At 37.3% G+C, this 24,731-nt stretch overlaps 2 protein-coding genes across 2 annotated transcripts; both read right to left on the bottom strand.

Annotated features, from left to right (window-relative positions):
• Positions 1-16,216: 16,216 nt before the first annotated feature.
• stnB (stoned B) lies at positions 16,217-21,592 on the bottom strand. Its single transcript, XM_017631765.1, has 7 exons — positions 19,740-21,592; positions 18,605-19,675; positions 18,372-18,540; positions 18,058-18,309; positions 17,805-17,986; positions 17,512-17,722; positions 16,217-16,606 (listed from the first exon to the last, which is right to left on the bottom strand). Exons 1-7 carry the CDS (start codon positions 21,574-21,576, stop codon positions 16,471-16,473), a joined length of 3,858 nt encoding a protein of 1,285 aa, XP_017487254.1. The 5' UTR covers positions 21,577-21,592; the 3' UTR covers positions 16,217-16,470.
• A 27-nt stretch (positions 21,593-21,619) lies between these two features.
• Positions 21,620-24,659, bottom strand: stnA (stoned A). The gene is made up of 3 exons (XM_017631766.1): positions 23,146-24,659; positions 21,894-23,071; positions 21,620-21,769 (listed from the first exon to the last, which is right to left on the bottom strand). Exons 1-3 carry the CDS (start codon positions 24,434-24,436, stop codon positions 21,632-21,634), a joined length of 2,607 nt encoding a protein of 868 aa, XP_017487255.1. The 5' UTR covers positions 24,437-24,659; the 3' UTR covers positions 21,620-21,631.
• Positions 24,660-24,731: the final 72 nt, after the last annotated feature.

The raw sequence follows: 24,731 nt of genomic DNA, 5'->3' as shown, positions 1-24,731 counted from the left end.
CGAACTGGCGCCGGTCACCACCGCCAATTTCGACTTTAATTGCTCCATTACTGTTTCTACCGTTAAGGACGCGCTGAATTTAACTTTCGCTGAAGAGTTTTTTAATTACTTTTTTTTTGAGTTTAACGATATTCACATCCTACTCGGCCAAATGTTGAAGTTTTACTGTCATGAAATTTTTAATGCATACTGCCTTTTAAGTGCGATACAAAAAATACTTGAAAATGGTGTGTAAGAAAAATGATTAAAAAAGAGTATTAATCTCCTGCTTGTAATGCGCGTCACCGCAAAACCGCTTGCGATGCTGTAATAGTCGTGAACACCCAAGCCGCAACTATCAATTTTCAGAATTACATATATCAGTGACTTTACAACGCTTTTGCACAACTGGGGGCAAGAGTGAAAAATGCGCAACCGATGCTGTGAAGAGTAAAATGAAAAGCAAAACAAAAAATTCAAAGTCGCTTACATACTCTTTAAAGATCTTATAACAATATTGCAACAATAAATATGTAACCAGTCATTGGTGACACGCAAGCTTTAAAGATCAATTTGCATACATACCCAGTCGGAAAAGTAGTAATGCATTACATGCGTGATAAATAATATAATGTATTAATATTACTGCTAACTATGTAATTAGCATTCTAATGTATTCAAAAACTTTCAAAAATTACATATTAAAACACATCCATTTCTCGATATTAGGTAATGTAAAATTGAATGCCCCACTTTTCTTAGGACAGCAGGCTTCACCACATAAGGAGCTCTATTAACATCTTTGTATACTTATAACTCCAACCTCGACGGAAAGCTCAGAGAGGATGCCTTCCATCCATTCTTCTGTTAGGAACAGCACCACAAAAGCAGCAAGCGAACGTTAGAGAAATTCCAAAAAGCAGACAAAATGGTTATTTTCACAAGAAAGTGCATGGTTCTTGCATTGGGTCTCCAGAAGCTAGGGTACTCCGAGCTAGATATGGGCACGGGATATCGGGACCCGCAGGACCCACGTTACTGATTTCAAAATAGGTGGGATGGCCGGTATCGGGAAGGTCTTTTAAAATTTTGCAGGCCGGATGAAACCAAAATCCTCTGCCGACACTCCCGATAAAACCACCAAGCTCTGGAAATTCAGTAAATCTTCCTAAAAATGTTGTATGTAATAAGCACTTTTTAGGGTTTATTGAGAAGAAAACGAACAGCAAAACAAAATTAAATTCCAGGACCAGAATTTTTCTAAGCAATAGATGCAATTCGGAAAAACGTCGGGATGGGCGGGTTCGGAACTCAAAAATTTAATTTCGTCATGGGCGAAATCTGAATTTAATATTTAGTCTCGTGCCCATTTGTACTCCGAACTGAATCTTCCAGACTGGGGTGATCTTGAACAACAAACTGCTACGGAAGAGGAGACAGCGCGTGCGAGAAGATGTTGGGCTTTTCTTGGGATCTATCGTCTAAGCGAATGCCCCGGTGCTACACAGCCGCAGTTAGATCAATATTGCTCTAGGCAGCATTAATGTGATGGACAACATCGAATAAAATTTCAATCCTGAAGCAAGTTGAAATCAGCTATCCAGCTGGAAATTATATACCAGGTCATTGGACAGAAGAATTTTACGGTGGCGCAAGGGTATGACACTTGGTGATACGACTCATAATATCTACACAATGGATGGATCAAAAATGTCAGAAGGAGCAGAAGCTTGAGTATACCGCAAAGCGCTGGCCATTAGACAGCAATTTGAACTGCCTAAACACTACAGAATATTTGGCCTACCGTCTTGGTACTGCGTCACACTCAAGCAGCAAATACAGTAGTGTCGCCTTCACAGAGTTACAAAAACGGCAGAGATCCTCCGACCAAATTCCTGACTGCACCTCTATTGTTTACAGACTAAATAAACGCGACAAAAAAAAATAAAAACTCATGTGATCGCGGAAAAATACTATCAGCGACCCCGTGAATATACTTCAAAATATCACCCTCTTAATAATAAACCCAACATTCCCTGCGCTATCTAAATGCCAACGCTCCATCATATTATTGGTCCGGGCTCATAACTGCAATGGGAAAAGTGGCTAACTTGTGACCATTACCCTTATTGAACTCTTTTTAATTAGTAATAAGAGGCTCTCACTCTCATCTTGAATGTCAAAAAATTCCGAAGCGTTCAAGCTAGTGAAAATTGCAGCCAAAAAAGCAGGAGAAATGAATGCAAAAACAAATTCATCATCAGAGCTCTAGCGCGTTTTCAGCCCAATGGTGTTTAAGTCAGTAATACATTTTTCTGGCTCTAGTATTTTGGGTTTCAACAGTTGGGGATAACTGATGCTAAATGTTCAATGTTTTTGCTCAGACTGCTCACACTGGGCAACTCGACAGCTGCACTTCTTGAACCTGTGCAGTAATCTCAGCAGCAATACGATTTGTTGTTCGAAACTGACATTTGCTGTTTATAATTCACTGAACCATTTATCAAGTTGAAAATTTCAACCAATTTAATGAATAGCTTTTTTTAATGAAAGCTTATAATATTATCACGAGACCAGTTGAGGCGGCTTTTTCAATTTTTAATTGGTAAAATTAATGTGCACTTGAGAACTTGTCAAGCTTGACTATTTGTCAAAAGAACTACGACTAAAACTATTTGTCGGCATTTTAAGCTTGATTATTTGTCAAGTGCACAGCATTGAGGTAAAAATTTTTGAGAGCAAAGTACAGAAAAAGTAGCAATTTCGAAGAAAATCAATTCTCCTGGTCCAGTTAAAAAGTGTTTTTCATTTAAACCTAGTTGAAAACAATTGTAGAGTTACGGTAACACGACAAAAAATTACGGCAAAAAAAATTAAATGTTATGAAACAAATGCTCACCAAATTAAATTTTTTTTTCAGTTTTTTAGAAAAAGTTGTATAAATTAACACAAGTTACAAATGGCCAAGAGTTCGCGTTGATTTTTAAGGATATATAAACTGCAAAAGATAAAGAGAACGCCGAAAAAAACCTAAAAAAATTTCTGATCTATAAAACCACATACCCAAAATTTTTCTATAAACTAAACTTTTTTTAATTCTTAGTGAAAATTGTTTTTGAAATATTTTTAATTTTTCTTGTGATTTTTTTTCGTTTTATAGAAACCCTGCAATTATTTTCAACTAGTTTGTATAATGTAACATTTTTTAACTGGAGTCAAAATTGCTAATTTTTCTACACTTTGCTCTAAATAATGTAATATAAAACAACTGCCCTCTTTCAAATTTTATAAGCTTTCATTAAAAAAAAAATCATAGTGGTTGAAAAATAAAAGCTCCAACGAATTATGAACAGTAAACTCCAGTTTTGAAATACTCTGCAGCGATGCCGGTTGTAGTTTTTGGTACTGTTTCTACTCTTTAGCAGTACTATTTTTAGTTTCACTAATTTGCAATGCTACCTTTGCGTTTTCATACTATAAGATATACAAAAAATGGAAAAATGTTCGAAAACTGGCCATTTTCCAACTGTACATATATATTCAAATCTCACGAGTGGTTTTTAGTGTCACTCGCTTCTCTCAACAGAAAAAAAACTAAAGTATTCTTGTATTTATTTCAATCAATGGAGTTCAAAAACAAACAAGTACAATAAAAAATAAATGAAGTATTTGAACAATTTTAGCCTTAAAACATTTATTTAGGCGAAAAAGTGCCAAAATTATTAATCTTTCCATTGCCACTCGAAAAAATCATAACTCTTTGTTTTTAATGACTTAGGGAAGCTTTCAAATAGAATGTTCATATTAGAGGCAAATTCTTGATGATCTGTTCCAAAAATGCTAATAAATCTCGCATCTTTGAACATGTGGCTTTAAATGTCGGCACTGCGGTGTATTTGAATGGATATATGTACTCGCAGTTAAATAAATAGGGACACATCGCTAGGTTAGAGTGAAGATTCACCAAGTCCACTTTATGAGAAACGTCTTATTTTGACTTAGGAAGCAAGAGAAATTAAAAGTACATCGTCTCCAAAAGGATTAGGGTACTTTTTGTTTTTCTGCTCGTTTATATTCAAATTTGTTAGTTGAAAAAGACGCACAGAAAAAGCTTTTTCCCCTCCGGTAAAACGGATTAAACTTTTCGCTGTGAGCTAGTGCTTTATATTTCAAGTAATTTAAAATGCATGTTACATTTAATTAGAAAGTAGCTCCTTCTAAATAAGAATCCACCGCACTCTAATCTTTCTTATGTAAAGTGTAGAATTTTTAAAGTACCACCAATTGTGCGCAGATTCGCAATACAAATGGATGACGGTATAATGAAAGGAGCAAGCTCCAAACCACAATGCTCAAGTTTTATCCAACAATTTATCATTTACCCCCAGGCATGAACTCTATACACAGAGGTAACGTATGGATGAGTGCAAGGTGCAGCAACACATACTCGTAGTATGTATGTAGAGTTTAATGTTGAGGGTGGCTTGATAAATCTACAACACAAAATTTATGACTATACTTACATACATACATTAGGGTGGTCCTTAAAAATATCAGCATCAAAATTTTACACTTGTATGGGGCAACCCTTTGTTTTGTTCTGAGTAAAAAATTAAGTCATTCACGAAAATTTCAAAATATTAAAAAAAAATTTTAGGGATCGCTGCCAGGGTTTGAAAAAAATTACATATTTTTTAATAGCAAAAATTCGACAAAGTTTTGAATTGCTATCAGATACTTTTGACATATTATTGAAATTTATCTACGTAAATTCATAAACTCGCTGAGTAATGGCTGGTCAAAGTCAAATTTTCGTCGAGTTTTCGCACTTAAAAAAAAAAATTATTTCAAAACCTAAATTAAATTTCTGTAACTTTTCAGTTTTCGTGGGGGTATTATTTTATATAGAACAAAATATGGCGATACCCCGTGACGTTGATATTTTTAAGAACCGCCCTATTACACAAACATATGCGCATACATGAGCAAAACCACTAAAAAGAAGAAACCACAAGACGGTCACTCTAAACCTTTACAAACTTAGCTGCGTTGTCCAGTTTAAACAAAAAAAAAACAAAAAAAAAAAACAACAAGAACAGAAACAGAAACAACTCAAGTGTTGTGTGCAGAAGAAGGATGAGTGCGGGAAAAATAGTGAGTGGGAGCTTTTGAAAGTCAATTTACTTACATACGAACATACATATATGGTAATACGTACATACATGCATAAGTGCATAAAACCATGAATGTTCATGAAGTGGATTTTGTGTGGCTCTCTCCTACGTAACATGTGTTGTCCATTTAACGGCTGCACTTCTTGACACAAGGTTTTGACTCGGTAATCCTATTTAAAATATTGCAATCACTACGTACTTTGGCACTATGTACATATATACATATGCATCTGTGTTTTATTCTGAAACGAATTGTTTGTGGTGACGCGACGTACTGAAAATTTAACAAGAAATTCTATATCTTCCTTTTTGTATTGCAATGCTTAATCTTCGTCGAATTAAGCAAAATTATGTTTGTTTTATAAATAGTTTGCGGAAATTATTGGAAGGATATTTTTGTGTATTATAAATTTCCAATAGAAGGAGAAAATTAAGCCTCAGTTGAGACCCTCTTCATGTGATGAGTGGTTAAATCCGGCGAAAATAGCCATCTTTCAGGCAATAAAACTGGCAGTTGGTAGGCACACATTTTTTTAATGTGGAGACGGGCCGTTATGAAGTAGTGTTACTAGCTGGAAGTGTGGCCAGAATGCATAGAAGTTTGTTAAACGATGGAAAAGCATACTCGTCGCATTTACCAAGAACTTTTGCCGCTGATTTTGGGAATGGCTTTTCGCTTACCTTATTTGACCATCGTTCTAACCATACTTTATACTCTACTTCCAAATTGATTGCGTATTTTTCTAAGAAAATTTCGTATCGTTTTCCAAGCGATTTTACGCATTCGAAAATATTATTTTTTCCCCATTTTAGATGGACGTAATAAGAGTAAGAGGAGAAGCTCGGCCAAACACTAACATATGTGATATGTGGGCTGATACTATGTTTTGTCTATTTCTGCGGTGAACGTAAAAAATTTCACTTTCAACTGTGTAACCAGTAGCCCGTTTCTGTAACTATTCTCTACCAATTATTTCTCTACTGGTAGAGAATATACGTTATTCTCTACTACTCATTAGCAGTAGAGAACAGGGCGGCGAATTCATATCTCAATTCGCCTTGGTAGAGAATTGTTACAGAAACGAGCTACAGAAGGTTCGATTCGGCATACATATAGTGCTTATCATAACTTTACGACACTCACATATTGACATTTATATTGATATTTTTTTGATTTTAATTATTTATTTATAAAAATTAGTATATTTTTTTTAACAAAAAACATATAAACCCAAGTTTCAATCTTTGTGCAAAATTTAAAAAGAAATCAACAAACTTCGAGGTTTTTAATTCGATTTTTTTGCTTAATATTTGGAGTATGCAGTTTTGAAGCCCATTAATTTTTAGTGTAACAAAGTGCAAGTTTAAAGTAACGCCCGGAATCACCACTGATTGTTGGAAATTTTTTCCGTTGAAGGTGTTGCTCATTTTCTCCACATAAAAAAAAAAATTGTCGAAAATGCTTCGAATGAAAGAAAATGACTGACATCGTCAACAAAAAAAATGCCAAAAATAACGGTAACGATAAGTTAATTTAAACTTGCACTTTATTGTAGTAAAATCGAATGGGCTCCAAAACTGCATACCCAAAATATTTATAAAAAATTTAATTAAAAGGGTTTTTTTCAAATGTTGTACAAAGATTCATACTAGGATTTATATGTTCTTTTTTTAAGATTATACGATACTCTTATAAACAAATAATTAAAATAAAAAAAATATTAAGGCAACTGTCCAAATCTTATCAATATGTGAGTGTCGAAAAGTTATGATAGGGACTGTACATTAGGGTGGTCCAAAAAGAGTAAAGTCGGAATTGTAATGCTCTCACCTAATAGGATTGTTCTATATTGAAAAAAGTATACTCCTATTTTTTTATTTTGAAATCAAAAAATATTTAGAGGTCGCTCAAAGTTTGAGGTTTGTCAAAGTTTTTCCTAGAAGTGGCAAAGAATTCTTGAAAATTTTTAGATCGGAAAACTCTGGTTCTCTTCAGAATACTTTCAACAATAATATCTAATTGTTTATTTAACCATATTTTAAAACTAACGATTTTTTATTGGTCGCCTCATTGCATTTTTCGGGGTTTTTGACGGACCTATAAATTATAGTTGCGATGAAAAAATGGTTAAATAAACAATTGGGTATTATTATTGGGAATCTCCTGCAGATAAACAGAGATTTCTGGTAGAAAACTATTGATTTTTAACTATTCTATACCCGTTCTACGAAAAGTTGTTTTTCCCCATATAAAATACATGGAAAACTTTGGGCGCTTTGAGCGGCCTCTAAATATTTTTTGATTTCAAAATAAAAAATAAGGGTAAATTTGTTTTTCAGTATAGAACAAACCTAGGGGTAAGAGCATAAAAATTCCGACTTTACTTTTTCACATGCATTTTTGGACCACCCTACTATACATCCATAGTATCTACATACCCATTGTTTCAATTTGCCACATTGGCGAAGAGATTTACATGATTTCTTGTTCCATAACATTCCATCAACAAGAGATTTCTGGTAGAAAACTATTGATTTTTAACTATTCTATACCCGTTCTACGAAAAGTTGTTTTTCCCATATAAAATACATGGAAAACTTTGAGCGCTTTGAGCGGCTTCTAAATATTTTTTGATTTCGAAATAATAAATAAGGGTAAATTTTTTTTCGGTATAGAACAATCCTAGGGGGTAAGAGCATAAAAATTCCGACTTTACTTTTTCACATGCATTTTTGGACCACCCTATACATCCATAGTATCTACATACCCACTGTTTCAATTTTTCACATTGGCGAAGAGATTTTCATGATTTCTTGTTCCATAAATAAATTTTACTTTTTCGAACTCAGAGTCTGTTATTAGAGCGTACATCGGCCTCAAAACCGAACCGTTTGCTTTGCCAAGTAGAATAAATATATAAGCAAATCGAATGTGTCTGGAGGTGGACGGGTGTCACGATTGTTGAGAAATTTAATTTCGAAAAAGTAGAAAATACTGTCAGTCCGGAAATCCAACGGAGAATCATTCTGATCAACAAGAAATTCTCGTTGTTCGGGCAGGGCATACAAATTATGGTCCCCCTATTTTAGTTACATCTTTAAGTCGCACCTCGGAAATTTGATTAGAAGCTCGATTTAGCTCCTACCTGTAGTCGCTAAAAATTCATTGAAACAAAAGCGGTTGTTTTTTTTTTAATTTCTCAATATTTATTTCATCAATTAACTATTAAATTCATAATATGTATGTATATATGTTTTACTGTAATATTTATAATTATATTTTTGTATATATTTGTAATTATATAGATACTATGTATAACACATGCATTTATATGGTTTACTTATACATACATAGAACTTATTTGAATATTTTTTTTTTGAAAACACCCGCTCGCCAGCATACGCTGTCACTAACTTGCTCACCAAATCGAGTACCATTCTTAACTGAATCTACAACGCACAGTTTTCTGTTTCAATTTTTTATTTTTATTTTTTTCGAACCAATTAAATTTAATTTTTTCTTCTTCTGCGCTAGTGAATGAAATTTTGAATTTTTAGTTTTTTTCATAACTCGCAGTAAATGTTGTTATGTAGTACTTACATATATGTATGTATTTATGTAGTTATATCTATGTACTACGTATTGGTAGATAGCTTATACTTGCCCTTAGTCCTTTTACATAGCTTCGTTTTTTTTTTATTTTATTTTTTACTGCAGTTGTACATTTTAAAAAGTTTAGCGTAGCCACTCACTACTCTTGCGCGTTATCACTTAAACTCTTATAGCTATGTAGGTTCGTATAATTTTTTATTGATTTTTAAATCTGTCTTTTTTTCTATTTTTGAGGAGATAGCTTTTGTACATGTGTACGTTTTTTTATGTAAGTGTATAATTAAAGTTAATATGCGCACTCTAAGCATTGTTTTGACTTAACAAACTTAACTGCTTGTAAACACAATTTATGTATGTACATGAATCGGTAGTGGTATTCACAATGTGAGAAATTATGGGATATTAGAATAAATAGTGCGAATCAGTTGGATTTCTTTATTTTTTTCGTTTTTTATCAATAATTTCGGCATTAAAAAGAATACTTTTAAAAATGTCGGTTATCTTTTTTTTTGTAGTTCGGACTCGATATTACTACAAAAATAGCCAAAATTCAGAATCTTTCAAAACAAGTGCAGTCAAACTTTTTGAAGTAGCGCAACAGATTAAGCAGTTTTCTAGTAACCTGGTACGGTAAGTATCCAGTTATATTCGAGTAATTCACAAAACTGTGGCATAATTGTTTCGACTTTATTTGAGGAATAATTTGTCGGTGATGTTGGCGCAGCGTAAATTTTCGCGCAGATTTCCCTATCGCTGATTAAAAATTGGGCAAACACTACTGCATTTAGCTCACGCCTAGAAGAGTATGTACAGCACAACACGAGATATTGCCGGGCATATCATCACTAGACACGAATAAAAGCGCGAACTCAAAAGTTGACCACGAAAAAAGATGTATAAAAAACTTCAGCGAAGACCTAAATCTAGTCGACGGCGAAAAAAGACGCGTAAACTTATTTTCGCGGTCAACCATGTTTGCGGGTGTAATTGTATGTACATTTCCCAAAGAACTTTGGGGAAAAATGCTGAAGTGACAGTCCTTGGCTAGGTATAAATCTATGTTTACGCGTCTTTTTTCGCCGAACTTTTCTTACGCGTCTTTTTTCTACAATGTGTCCTTTTTCACCGTCAAAACAATGGCACGCCTTTATTTGTGCCTAGTGACGATATGGATTATGGATATGGGAGCACCGTTCTTCAAGATCCAATGATCGGATCTAAACCAAACTAGTATGAGACCCCCTTGAGGTACCACCTTTTCGATAAAGCAGTAATTTCAAAAAATCAGCCGCAGCGCCACCTATCGGTAAAGCAAATAAATATTACTCTGCTTTTGTCTTTACATATTTCCTAGAAAAAGATAGCCTCAACAGAATGAGTATGCCTATCTCTACGCAGAAGTACGAAAAATTTTATCTTTTAAGAGTTGCAGGGTGTTAGAAAAAATGCAAAACGATTACGAATAATTCTAGACCAAACCGACATACGGAACTGTACTAATTTACTTAAAAATTTCGTTCAATTTCTCGATTTTTGAACACCTAGTACGGCTTTCCGCCGTTTTGTCTATTTTTATGTATTTTAATTCTTTTCTTTGAACCAAAGACCACTTAACGTTGCAATTAAATTCATTTTAGTTACAATAAGAACATTCAGATACTTTTTTATTTTCGAATTTAATTTTACATTATTTTTTAGAATTAAAGTTTTAACGTTTGTCATGCTCGTTTGGAAAAAAAGAAAACTTTTAATCAACAATTTTTTTTATTATTATTTTTTTAGTTTAGTTTAATACAAACACCATACAATTAGAGTTGCTCTCACAATCATTTTATTTTTTTTTTAACTAACTTTTATTTTCATATACTTCGAGTTTGAATTATTTCTAATATTTGGTGTAGTTATAGATTTTTTTTCAACAACTTTTAGTTAATAAACTAATTCAGCTTTTTTACATCTACGCATGTATTTATGTATGTATGTATGTCTTATATATGAAAGTCGATTTTTCTGAAAGTTGTAAATATACTAATATTTCAACCCTAGTCGATTTTGGGAGCTGTAAGCTAATTTACTTACATAAACATTTATGTGTATTTGTATGTATTTATGTGATCACTAATTATGTATGTATGTATATAGTTTGCTTTTAGTATTATAAATATGTATGCGGTGTATATGTTTGTATGAATGCTTGATGACTGCACTACTTATTTTAGTATTTTATTTGCTTTTAGATACTAATGAAGGTTCATGCAATTCTAAGATCTACATACAAATTTTCACGCCATAGTATTTGTTGCATGTTTTTAGCGAAGTTATGAGTGCTTATGCATTTGTATCTCGCCATTTTCCAATGTTGACATTTCTAAGTCCATAAGTGTAGTACATACATTTTGGTTGTCTTGTATTAATGAATTCTCTTACCCGCCCGTTCTGAGTCATTTACTCACTCTGGTCAGAAGAAAAATATACATATGTAGTTACATAGTACTTTGTGTGATATATTATTTTGTCTTGTACATATATGATTTAAAGCTATGAGATCTATATATGCTTAAAAATAGTTCCTATCATAACTATACGGCACCCACATATTGACAAGTTTGGACATTTTTTTTTTTAATATTTAATTTTAATTATCTTTTTTATTAAAATATATATAAATCCAAGTTTCAAATTTTATGTTAAAATTAGAAAACCAAATAAAGTTTCATCAAAATTTCGTACTTCTTATTCAGATTTTTTGGTTATGTATTTTTATAGCCTATTAAATTCTAGCATAATAAAGCAAGTTTTAAGTTGCTTCGAAATATCATTGATTTGTGGCGTTTTTTTTTTTTTTTGTTGACGGTGTCATTCCATTTCTTCCATACGAACTACTCGGAGGAATTTGTGACTTTGTGACCTCCGAGTGAACTCTATTCACAGCTACCCTCTTAACCTAATCTTAAACTAAGCACTGTAAGTTCGCCAATTTTTTATATGGAGGAAAATAAACAACACCGCCAACAACGTATAAAAAATCTGAACAAAAAGTGTAAAATTTTTTAATGAAAATTTGTTGCTTTTTTTAATGTTTTTGTAAGCATTGAAAGTTGGATTTATCTATATGAATTTTGTTATGAAATTTACTGTGAATAAATAGTCAGAGGTTGTAAATATTTAAGTGTCATATAATTATGGCAATCACTATGGTTGTTTGAAAGAAAGATTAATTAGGTTATGATCTTATATTAATCGTTAAATCAATTTAAATAGCTTTAATGTATAATACATATTAAGAAGTAATATTTCTTATGTCAGATTTCCACAAAGATCTAAGAAACTGAGAGCTTGAAATTGTGCCCGTATAATTAAGCTGAATATAATACCTATGTTTGTATATATCTAGAAACAGAAAATCTAAGCTTAAAACTTGGTATGGTTGCCTTTGGAGTGACTGTACTTGAATACTCTGACAAAGTCAAATATCTTGGAATTATCCTGGATAAGAGACTAAGTTGGAGTCCCCGCCTAGGCAAAGATCTTAATAAAACCACACGAGTCATCTGCGTCTGTCTAACTCCAAGTTAATCGAATGTCGCTACCATGCCATAGTCCGTACGGTTGTTGCCAATGCCTTCGTAGCCTGGTGGCCAAAAACGCTACAAAAAACTGTCATACAAATTTTAATTTTGTTCAGGCACTAGGTTCATCGATGAAGCTGCAAATGCGTATATCTGACTTTACTCTTCTTGAGTAAAAGCAACAGAGATATATATTCTGGGTGAGATACCACAGTTGGAAAGGTGAGGGTCCTCCGATTCTAAGCTAAAATAAATCAGATCGAAATTCCAGGCCGCGAAGTCTATGCAAACCGATCCCAGAGAGGTACATATATAGGTACAAAGACTGATCAAGTGCAGAAGATAGAACAGATGCAGGTGTACGTGAAGCCGGCAGTAGACTTTCAATTGCAATGGACAGTTGGGCCTTAGTCTTTCAGACTATTAGAGGTACTAACATATTCAACCTGTACAGGATTAAATCCGGAAAATCGTTTTAAAGACGCTTTTATGATTACCTTTTTGGACAACCAAGCGGCAATTCAGAGCTCTATCTGAAGGGATTATCACCTCCAGGCTCGTCTAGGAGTGTTTGACGTTACCTATTCAATTCTTGGCAGCGAGCAACAGTTACACTGTGATGACCACTGAACGACGATTGATAGCTCTTTGTCTATTCTATCCTTATAAAGCCGGAACCAGTTTGCGAACTCAGTTGGTCCTCTTGGTGGCTAGCAATTATTCACCCACTCAAACTCAGAACACAGTAAGTACTGCGGAGCGGTAGTGACAATTAGACAGATCAGGCTCCTACATTTTTTTTAAGCCAACATCGGTTTGTTGGTAGGGTACTAACCATCTACGTTCTGACTTGCATCGTATTGCCCTGAGTACGAAGGCGGCATGTAGTCTCTGTCTTGAAGGCGATGAAACGTCGGAGCACATACTGTACTGTGACTTAGACTGAAAGGGAAGCTCATATCCGCAAACTGGAGAATTTTAAAAAGTACCCATCCGTACCACCGACACTGTCAACGTCATGTGGGTATCTTCCTCATCTTTCTTTTGCTACGACACCTCTGGAACTTCAGAATTATCGCTTCTAACTACAGTTTGGTACAATTCATGGACCAATAGCTCCTCAAGGTCCTTCACTTTTGGCTACAGACACCGAGTGCATCTGCATTGAGCAAACTTATCTTCCTACTTTTTGATGAACAAGTCAAGTGAAATTGCATACCTTAGCCAAGAATTCATTCCTTTCCCATAGATAAAGGTATAAGTGCTATATGTTTTTCTCTTCTTCTTATTCATTTATCTTCTGTGCCAACTGACACCAATTGGAAATGCCAAGTGCTTCTCCATCTGGTCTTTCCAACGCAGAAAAGGCCTTCCCCTTCCTCTGTTACCAGCATCGCAGCCTGCGTTGAATACTTTCAGAGCAGGTGCATTTCTGTCCATTCGAACGACATTTCCAAGCCTGCAGAGCCGCTGAATTTTAATTCGCTGCTCTATGTCTATCTCGTCGTAAAGTTAATGGTTTTCTAGGAGCTTAAAAACGAAGCGATCTTTGAAAATTTCGACTCCGTATCTCAAGAAAGGTATCAGTGTGTACCAACGCCTTCCTTCTCCACACACGTTCCTCTAGGTGGTGAGTGGGACATTGGCAATCTTTGGATATAAGGAAGAGTAAAAATACTCACGGTGTATTCTCAGGCAGCAACTTTCCGTTAAATTCCAGAGTAGGCTTCCGGATTAGTGTAGCGTATAAAAGAAGTATCTACTCAAACAGCTAAGCCAAATTAAGCTAATTTGGATTATGTGACAAAGAGACAGTACAGGAAACGCTTTGACCCTCGAGGTCAGGAAAGGTAACGGAGCTCTCGTGGTAACCTTTGGAATGCTCCAGGGCTGATTGGCTAAGCGGGCGCTGAGCGAAAGCCCTGACATGCAAAATGACGAAGTCCCGTTTCCAATAGCAATCCAAGCCGCTGACTTAATATTGTTTTCAACTCCTATCTACCTAGCCGTTTGTCGAAAGACGAGATGGTATCATCTTAGCGCTTTCTTCGTATTTCATCAATCCTCTTGAGGAACTCACTGAAGTGGAGATCAGCTATGTCCCTGCAAAACTTCCTTTTGAGCATGCATGAAATTCTAAACAATTATTCAATTTGCTTTATATAATACTCATACTTTAGTTACAATTTAATACTTCAGATATTATGCTAAATTTCCACTAGGCGTTAAATGACAAAATTTCAAATGACAATGTTGAGCATTAAAAAAATATCCGTGCCATTATGTTCCGCATGGTATTTTTTAAAATGGCATACATTTATTGCCATCAATTCCTAGTGGAAATTTGGTATTAGATTTCACGAAAATATATTTGCATACNGTTAAATGACAAAATTTCAAATGACAATGTTGAGCATTAAAAAAATATCCATGCCATTATGTTCCGCATGGTATTTTTTAAAATGGCATACATTTATTGCCATCAATTCCTAGTGGAAATTTGGCATTAGATTACACGAAAATATATTTACATATGATATGCATATGTATAATACAATATTAATTACATAAAGTGCAATCATAACACATTATAAGTACATACTTAGATTAATGTGAAAAACTATAAACTAATGCCTTTTAGTACTATGCAGAAATTCATATTAACAATTAAAGCGTTTTAAGTTATTGAAATATACCTGATATTTGCATAAGTAATTAAGTAAGTATGTACATAAATAGATACAAATATGGATAAATAAGTAAATATGAAGTACAGCAAGTATGTAACTAACACGGAAATAACAAACTTCTTCTCTTCCCTCCTATTCTACCCTCCTGCTTCTGCTACTCCTCCTCCTCCTCCTCATCAAATTCTTATTGTCAACTAATCTATATGTATGCGGGTAGGTATATATGTAAGTATGTGTACGTGCATATCTTGCCTTTTAGCGAACTCATTTTTTTTTTGTCTCTACAGTACCATTTGACGAACAATGATTAGATGCCTTATGAAAGTTCTATAAAGTTTTGGTTTTCTAAATATCCTTTAACTACGCGCAATATGCAGCATATAACACTATATTGCTTCGATGTAGATGGTCTTCAACGTATCCGCCGCCAGCATGAGCTCTCAATACATTCTNACTATAAACTAATGCCTTTTAGTACTATGCAGAAATTCATATTAACAATTGTTAATTGCAATTAAAGCGTTTTAAGTTATTGAAATATACCTGATATTTGCATAAGTAATTACGTAAGTATGTACATAAATAGATACAAACATGGATAAATAAGTAAATATTAAGTACAGCAAGTATGTAACTAACACGGAAATAACAAACTTCTTCTCTTCTCTCCTATTCAACCCTCCTGCTTCTGCTACTCCTCCTCCTCCTCCTCATCAAATTCTTATTGTCAACTAATCTATATGTATGCGGGTAGGTATATATGTATGTAAGTATGTGTACGTGCATATCTTGCCTTTTAGCGAACTCATTTCTTTTTTTTGTCTCTACAGTACCATTTGACGAACAATGATTAGATGGCTTATGAAAGTTCTATAAAGTTTTGGTTTTCTAAATATCCTTTAACTACGCGCAATATGCAGCATATAACGCTATATTGCTTCGATGTAGATGGTCTTCAACGTTTCCGCCGCCAGCATGAGCTCTCAATACATTCTTCATAAGTAGTTTGTTTTTCTAATTTTTTATTTAATTTTTTTTTTAATTACGAATATATATGATTGATTTGCTGTGTGTGTGTTGTGTTTACACATTCATACATACATAAACAATTATAATACGAGTATTTTGCATTTCATATGAGTTGATCTACCTTTCTGTCTCAGATGTATTTTGCTGTATTTTTTTTTTTTCCAACAAAATCTTGCCGCTTTGCTAGCTTTTGTAAATAACTTAATTATGTTTATGCGTTTTTAACAACATTTCCTTTGCTCTTTGATTTGCAAGCATTGATTTTTAATGAATTGTTTCTACAATGGTTTTACCCTAGTGACTTCTATTTTTGTTTTTTTTTTTTGTATGTATGCAAGTATGTATTTTAAGTGTATATATGTGTGTATGTATATAGTATTTTTGTTTAAGATATACCTTAGCGTGCTTCGGTTTGCTTAATTCGAATCTGTATCCGAATCACTTGGTGGCACTGGAGACGCCGCTGGTTTGGGCGTTGGTTCCTCACGTATTGGACGCGTTGCAGCTAAATACGCATTTGTACTTTCGCCATGTGTTGTCTCAATTCCAACTCTGCGAATAAATATGAATAATTAAAAAATTTAAATTAGTAAGATAAAGCGTTGTATGGTGTGCACCTGCACTTCAGCTAGGACTTGTAAAAAAATAAAAATATCAATAAAGTTTAATTAAAATTTAATTTTTTTTCGGATTTTCAGACACAAGGAACCTTTTCACGCGCCATATTGCTCCCGGTCCAATAAAATTTCAAAAATTAATTTTTTTTATTTCTCTTTTTGTTTGGTTTTATAAATGAATCTTATTGTANAAAGCGTTGTATGGTGTGCACCTGCACTTCAGCTAGGACTTGTAAAAAAAATAAAAATATCAATAAAGTTTAATTAAAATTTAATTTTTTTTCGGATTTTCAGACACAAGGAACCTTTTCACGCGCCATATTGCTTCTGGTTCGAACCCCGGTCCAATAAAATTTCAAAAATTAATTTTTTTTATTTTTCTTTTTGTTTGGTTTTATAAATGAATCTTAATTTAATTTATTTTATTTCAGGTTATTTTATTTTATTTTATTTTATTTTATTTTATTTTATTTTATTTTATTTTATTTTATTTTATTTTATTTTATTTTATTTTATTTTATTTTATTTATTTTATTTTATTTTATTTTATTTTTTTTTATTTTATTTTATTTTATTTTTTTTGTTTTATTTTTATTTTATTTTATGGAAGTTCTACGCAAAAATACTTCCGCCCCTCTTTTCCGGCAACACAGATNTTTATTTTATTTTATTTTATTTTATTTTATTTTTATTTTATTTTTATTTTTATTTTATTTTATGGAAGTTCTACGCAAAAATACTTCCGCCCCTCTTTTCCGGCAACACAGAAAGGAGAATTCAACTTAGCAATGGTTATAATCCATATTATTTTTTTATAAAATTATTAAAATTGCCACATACTTGTATTCATGTCGTGCCAAGTAGCGCACATATTTTTCTGGCGGCTCATCAGAATCCGAGTCTTGTACGCTCACCGAACGCACTGTCGTATGCGACACCTGTGTCGCTGGCATTGTGAACTCAACAAAAGCGTAGGGTGCCAATTCGCTTGGTATTTGATCGTAGGAGGTGAGTGCCATGCGACAAACCAATTGATGTGTAGTATAAGCGCCTACGATTGAAAAAACAGATTGAAATATCAATGCGTCTAATGTGGGAAGCCTCCATTCAATTCTTTGCCCGTTGTTACATACCTTGTCCTTCTTTTGGCAAACGTGGGCACCGCCAAACAATTGCGCGGTGATGATGTTCATATTTCGCCTGGCCAGAGGTGACCTCTATGAGTGATTCCTGCAGCGTATCGACTGCGCCCAATATGCGCTCGATGCCTTTTATCTTGCCAGTACGTCTGTGAGCCGATTTAACTGAGCCATATCTGTGGAATAGTGGAAAGTATGTAGTTCATAATTTATTTATGTGGCAAACGTATTCGCTTCTCAATCTCACCTAAAGTGTTTCTCTACACGAAACAGGTAAATCCAGCATTCCGGTATTGGAAAACGCACTGACACATCTTCGCATGGTATTTGGCCCAATTTGCGCGATGTAAAGCCTGGCACAAGTATATCGGCACGCAACTCTACCTTATTGCCAGTCACACACCAAGTAGCTTTGAGCTGTAATGGAAGTTCGCGATTTTTGGGTGGACGCACGCGGAAACGTAATAATTCTATATAATTTGCATCCGGTGGCTGGAACCTATTCGGGAAGCAAATGTTACAATTAACTGCGCGCTACGGAATCCGAAAAACAAAACTCACTTAATTGTACGCGTCCTCTCATATTCCTCCTGATTTACCACGCTATGAAACTCTACAGCTTCGAGGCGAATCCACTCCTCAGTGGCTACTGGTATGATGTCGTGCCGGCCTACCACTTCTTTACCCTGGCGCCACATATCATTCACTCCCAACTCAATTGAGGGCATGCCTGGAATTTCAAAATTTCCCTTTAGCTTAAAGCGCAATCAAACTTCACCTCCTTATGCAGTTACCTGTGAGAAAAGCTAGGAAGAATAAACGCACGCGCGCTATCTGTTTCAAAATCTTGCCCTCGAAGTCCTGCTCTACAACGATTTCATCGACCGCCGTTACTTGTACCTCCTCCATCTTGTAGACGAGCGCACGTTCACGCAACGCTGGCAGTCGGAAAAGTGCCTCTTCGATGCAGATCGAAAACTGTTTCATATCTTCGTAGTTCATCGAGCCAATCTTAAATAGTTGTGACGATTGTGGCGCATGTTCAACAGGTAAACCCAACTTTTTCAAATCACTTCCAAACTCCTTCACACCCTCGTAGTCACCCGCAATGGCGTATTGTGCAAATTTAGTCAATTTATTGGTAATGCGTTCTGCCTTGGTCACTTGTCCAGGTCGCACACCCGGGCGTTCTTTATAGAATATGTACTGCAGTTTGACGGTGAAAATTTTTCCAAACTGATCGTACTGCTGTGCGCCGATCTCTGACACAGAGTATGACGGCTGAAGTGGCAATTCTTGGAATGGTTGCTTGTCTGTTGCCTGATTGAGCAACTGTACGACGGGCACATCGTTCTGCACTACCAAACGTACAAAGATTTTCTTCCAGAACCGTTGACCGGTTATCTTCTTCTTATTCGGTTGTCGTAGCTGCATTTCCCAGCCGGGTCCAACATAGTTTAATCGTGGAAAGTCTTCCAGTGGCTGCGAGACATCTTCATCGAACAGCGGTGTTTGTGGTGTGTCCTGGGAGTCTGTGCGTTTGACTTTGTTTTCGTCAGTTTGAGCTGGTGCCGGGAAACCTGTGTCTTCGAAGGGGTTGACAGCTGGCGACGTATCGCTTGACAGCTGACCGCTGGTAGCGCGCGCTGGGGGCGGTGGTGGTGCCAGTTGAGGTGCAATGGCATTTGTGGTATCACCTTTCGGGCGGATGACAACATTGAACTCCTTGTCCACCGACTCAACAGAATCAGCGCGAATGGGCGCTTTCATTGCATAGAAGTCATCATCCTCATTGTCGAAAGCATCTGATGCGCCGAAAGCGTTGTTGGTTGTTGCAGGCGAACCAAATGCGCTGTCACCCCAAGCTGAAAATATATATTTTTTAATATTTTCTAATTGTACCCACAAAAATAGCTCGCTAAAACTTACCATCTCCACCGGACGGTGTCACAGCGCCAGAGCCGCCAAAACCATCAAGTATACTAATGTTATCCTTTTTAACGGAATCAAACTTGGCCGAGAAAGCGTCAAACTCATCCGGTTCGATGGCGAAGATATTATTAGCTGTGTATGGCGGTGCGGTGACTGTCACTGGCTCTGGTTCCGGATCCGGATCTGCTGCAAATATATTCACTGGCACAGCCGAAGTTGTGATTGAATCCGTCGCTGTCGTAAAAATATTTGTCACCACTGCAGCGTCCATATCGTCCATGGCAAATATATTTGTCACCACAGAGGGTGGTGGGTACGTTTCTTCTTCCTCATCAGGACTTGCGAAAGGATTTGCGGAAGCTGCACCACTTGCAACTGCACTGGCAGGTGCAAAGTCTAAACCTGTATCCATTTGCTCAAACTCACTAATCTGTTGTTCGGTAGTTGCCTCCGCCGATGACTCAGGCACAGCTTGAGTGGTTGCTGCAGATTCCGTAGGAGGACTATGATCGGAATCGACCGATGTGTTTGCTGCCGGTTCGGCAGTCGCAAGTGTTGCGTCCTTTTCTTCTTTCTCTTCCTCTTCGCCATCGGGGCTTGGCTCAGTTTCAATGACCACTGGTGGTACTGGTTTTACGGGCTCTGGTTCATCTTCATCATCTGATCGGGGAAGATCTTCGACGGTAGTTATTTCAATGTCAGGAGTTGGGGCACGTGGCTTAGTTTCGTCGACAACCAGTTCTTTCCTCTCCATACTATTTATCATCGATATGTTAAGATCTGCTGCTTGTGGTTGTGATGTAATATCATGTGTGCTGTCATCGGGACGTGTTAGCATCGAGGTGAAAATAGGATCTTCTCCTGATTTGTTTTCATCTTCTTCTTTTTCTTCCGGTGTTTCCGCTGTATGATCGAGTACGAGATCATCGCTTAACAGATCAGGTTTTGTCACTGGTTGTGCTGGTTTCTCAAACAGGCTTAAAATGTCTTCTTTTGTCTTTGGTGGTGGCGGTTTAGGTGGCTTTGTTGTGCCAAACATATCGAATAGATCCTCTGAATCTGATGGATCTGCAACTGGATGAGATGCTGGTTCGGGTACTGGTGGAGTTGGCCGCGGAGGCGGTTGATTTTGTTGCGCTGGCACACCAGTGGGTGGTGTGGGTCTCGGTGGCACTGGGCGTGGTGGTGGGGGTCGCGGGGGTTGCTGTTTTGCCGGTGAAGGCATGGGTGTGGCACCATGTAAGCTAGGAATGGCCGTTGGTACCCCAAACGGATTATCAGCACTGTTGTTGGTGCCACTGCCAGCTAAGTCCAGGTCAAATCCTTGCGTATTGCCCGACGAACCACTGTCAGACACATCTAGTAGATCAGCTAAGCCGGAATCTGGTGTGGGGCTGGGTGAGTGTAGATCACGCATTGATATAGGGCTTGGGGAACGAGTAGCTGGTATACGTCCGAGTAGCTCGGAGCTTGCCTCCTCCATCTGATTGGAAACCGCGTTGATAAGTTCCTGCGTTTGCGGTGGCACCGGCCTGGGTGGTGGACCACGTTTAGAGGTTTCATCTTCCTCTTCGGCTGTAGACTTAATACTAAGCGTATCATCTTCCGCCTCAATAGTTGTGCCAAAGAAGCTCATTGCTGGATCAAGATCAGAAGCTGGCGCGGCGCCTTCTTCGGGTTCATCGCTAAATGCAAATGGATTAGATTGACCGGCAAATGGATTATCTGTTTCCAATTCAGCTTCTTCGCCATCTGTTTTGGAGAAGAACGGATTGGCTGCTGGGTCGGCATCAACGCCTCCCAGATCATCGTCCATTAAGAATGGGTTCGCCATGTTGCCTTACGGTGAGCGTGCAATTAGCCTTGGACCTCTTTAGATAACTTTTAAATTAACGCTCAATTAATTCACTCTCTAGTAGTTTAATTTCCGTTGCACCAGGTGCTAAATTTTCTGCAATTGAAGTATCGAAAGGATCAACTTCTTCAGGGAGTGTAATTTGTTTTACAGGAACCGAAGGTGTCAACACCTTATCTCCCAAGCCCAGTTCTNTCCGTTGCACCAGGTGCTAAATTTTCTGCAATTGAAGTATCGAAAGGATCTACTTCTTCAGGGAGTGTAATTTGTTTTACAGGAACCGAAGGTGTCAACACCTTATCTCCCAAGCCCAGTTCCTGCGCGTCTGTTTGTGTATCAAGCACACCAGTTGTGATCTCCGGTAGTGTGGCTGGTAGAAGCTCACTCTCCAGGAGTTTTAGCTCTGCCTTGCCCGGTTGTAGGTTGGACGCTATCGATGTATCGAAAGGATCTATATACTCGATACTATCGTCTGGCAAATCTTTACTTTCCTGCGATGGCGTTAATACTTTTGTCTTTATATCTTCTTTTACAGCCAATAGCTCTTCCGCAGGCACCGGAGTGGGTGGCGCGCGTGGATCGAAATCAGGATCCGATAGGCTGTGTTTCAGTGTATTTTTCGCTAATAAATCTTGTTCGAGGTGTTTCAGTTCAACGTCACTGGGTTTCGTTTCTGGTACGTACGATGTATCAAAGGGATCTTCGGCTTCTTTCTCGCAGATTTTCTCTGTTGCTTTACTTGGTGCGTAATATGGTGTCAATGGCTTTTTGTTGCCTTGAGCGTCATTCGCAGCACCTAGTAGGTCTTGTGAGGGAACTAGAAAGCCCACACTTTTTGACTGAATATTTAAACTTAAGGAAGACTTGCGACGTGCAGTTTCTAAGTCAGCAGTCTTGTTATTGTTTTGTATTTGCACAGGTGGTGCAGGCCGCGCAGGTCGTGGAACAGTGATTGCTACAGCAGGAGCGGGAGCGATAGCTGGCTCGTCAGCTCGCGGATCAAAGTCTGGATCGCTTAGTGAGTGCTTGAGATTACTTTCAGGTAGTAGTTCACGCTCCAAGAATTTCAACTCTGTTGCCTTGGGTCGAACGATTGCACTAACAGCTGAGGTGTCGAATGGATCAAAATCTGCTGCGTCTTCGTCGGCTTCCTGTGTAGGTGCAATGGGGGCTGGCCCAACTTTAGACAAGTCAGTAGCGCTTCCACCTAAAAGATCTCGTGTTGGTTGAGAAAGTAAGCTTGCAGCTGGTGGTGGCGGCTTAGCAGGCGGTCCCGCCTTTTCTTCGGCGCGCGGATCGAAGTCGTCGTCCTCCTCTAGTACGGTAGTCTTCTTTATAACCTGTTCGGCGTATGCGGTGTTGAATGGATCGTCGTCAACGTTATCTTCTTCGTCGTCACTCACATATATAGCACCGGGTATTATATGCGGACCAGTGGCAGGTCGAGCTGGCGGAGGTGGACGTGCTGGTTTTACTGTAAGGCAGTTGTTAGTTAGTTTCGATAAAAGAACATACTTAAACGTTGATAAAATATTGCCCAACACTTACCTTTGCCGTCCTGTCCTACAGTTGTGGGTTCTTCTTCGGGTACTTGTTCAAATTCTGCCCAATCAGCTTCTACAACTTCTGAAAGTACTTCCGGCTGAGGAAGCGGTATTTGTGTGATAACTTTTACCTCTTCTTTCTTGGTCAACGATTCAGCTGCTAATTCAGCAAACTCATCATCATCATCGTCCTTAAGTGCATCGAATTCTGATAAATCCGGTACGCCGGTGTCGAGCTCTTCTTCTTCCTCTTCGTCTTCGGCCTTCTTCGGTTGTATCAAATGCAAATGCAACGAAACACTTAAATCGATAGGTGCATCTGGTACTGGCACGTCATCGACTAATTCGTCGAGTAAGTTCTTCTGTGGCTCTGGCGCGACTATCTCAACTTCCTGATCAGCAAGATCGATGCTCTCGCTCAGCAGCAAATTTTGTATACCCTTTCGTAGCTTACGTTTCGGTTTGGCAAGCGCAAGCGCGTGCTCACGATCTACACGTCCCGAGAGGACTTCAACCGCGGCACCAAGACTCACAAGTTTCTTATTTCCCTTTGCCTTATCTGCACCAACAATAACTTTTTCCGCATAAGCAGTATCAAACGGATCGGGTCCGTCGTCAAACTCTAATACCGGTGACTCAGGTACGACTCCTAACTGTATTTCACCGCTAGTTATAGCCTCTAAATAGTCAGTGGAAAAGATGTCACCGACTTCCTCGTCCTGGTCGTCTTCAGATTCGGATAGCTCAACAACTGCTTCAGCTAGTTTATCGCGATTCGCTTCTACTTCGGCAGCCTTGCGACGCTCCTCCTCTAAGCGTTCCGCCTCGCGACGCGCAGCCTCCTCTTCTTCGAGACGTTTCTTTTCCGCTGCTGATGGTAAACGTTGGTAGAAAGACTCCTTTTTGATGCGATCTAATTCGTCTTGAGTTTTATGTAGTATAGAATCGACACCCGATGTTAGAGCCTTAAATTTCGCCCACTCTTCGTCCTCGCCGGCGCTTTTTGCAGCTACTGCTGGCGCTGCGGCGCCGTTGACACTTGTGTCCGCTTTACTCTCAGCAGATTCAGTTGGCACAGGTGCAGAAGTTGATGTGGATGTGGATGCAGCTGTTAGTGCTAAACCCTCAACGTCTGATGCTGCGTCCGATTCACCAGCGTCTGATTTAGCAGCGGCTGCTTCTTGTTTGGCTCGTAATTCGCGCTTATATTGTTCTAGTTCCTCTTCGGTGAAGAGTTCTTGATCCTTTTTCGACTTCTTCTTTTTCTTTTTTAAGCCTTTTGGTAGTTTAAGCATTCTCTAATTGCGGAGACATCGATGTCGGTCTGTAAAGATCATAAATGGGAAGAGTGTGAGATTGCAAGCAACTACTAGGTTGGGACAAACGTTACCAAGTTATGGTGATATTTATTATTAATGTATATATTTTTCTAAAACTTTTTCAAATTCCTTTACGAGTATACGATATGCAGTAAATTTATATTTGCATATATATGCTATACTCTATAGTGTATATGAAGCTAAGACGCCAAAGGTTTAAATATATCTACTATTTGGATGTTTTTATATATCTACTATTTGGATGTTTTTA

The sequence above is a fragment of the Rhagoletis zephyria genome, unplaced genomic scaffold (genome assembly GCF_001687245.7).
Source record: "Rhagoletis zephyria isolate East Lansing unplaced genomic scaffold, Rhagoletis_zephyria_1.1 Rzeph_scaffold_09220, whole genome shotgun sequence".
In the NCBI taxonomy this organism is placed as follows: Eukaryota; Metazoa; Arthropoda; class Insecta; order Diptera; family Tephritidae; genus Rhagoletis; species Rhagoletis zephyria.
The sequence above is the reverse complement of the archived record's forward strand: the minus strand, read 5'-3'. Positions and strand labels throughout refer to the sequence as shown.

Bases quoted from the DNA above. Each gene is read 5' to 3' on its own strand.
- stnB (XM_017631765.1), bottom strand. From the start codon at position 21,576: ATGGCGAACCCATTCTTAATGGACGATGATCTGGGAGGCGTTGATGCC. The intron at 19,676-19,739 runs GTAAGTTTTAGC...ATATATTTTCAG, and splicing joins GACACCGTCCGGTGGAGATG to CTTGGGGTGACAGCGCATTT. The intron at 17,987-18,057 runs GTGAGATTGAGA...ACTATTCCACAG, and splicing joins CGTGTAGAGAAACACTTTAG to ATATGGCTCAGTTAAATCGG.
- stnA (XM_017631766.1), bottom strand. From the start codon at position 24,436: ATGCTTAAACTACCAAAAGGCTTAAAAAAGAAAAAGAAGAAGTCGAAA. The intron at 23,072-23,145 runs GTAAGTGTTGGG...ACTGCCTTACAG, and splicing joins TGTAGGACAGGACGGCAAAG to TAAAACCAGCACGTCCACCT. The intron at 21,770-21,893 runs GTGTTGACACCT...TTGGGAGATAAG, and splicing joins AACTGGGCTTGGGAGATAAG to GTGTTGACACCTTCGGTTCC.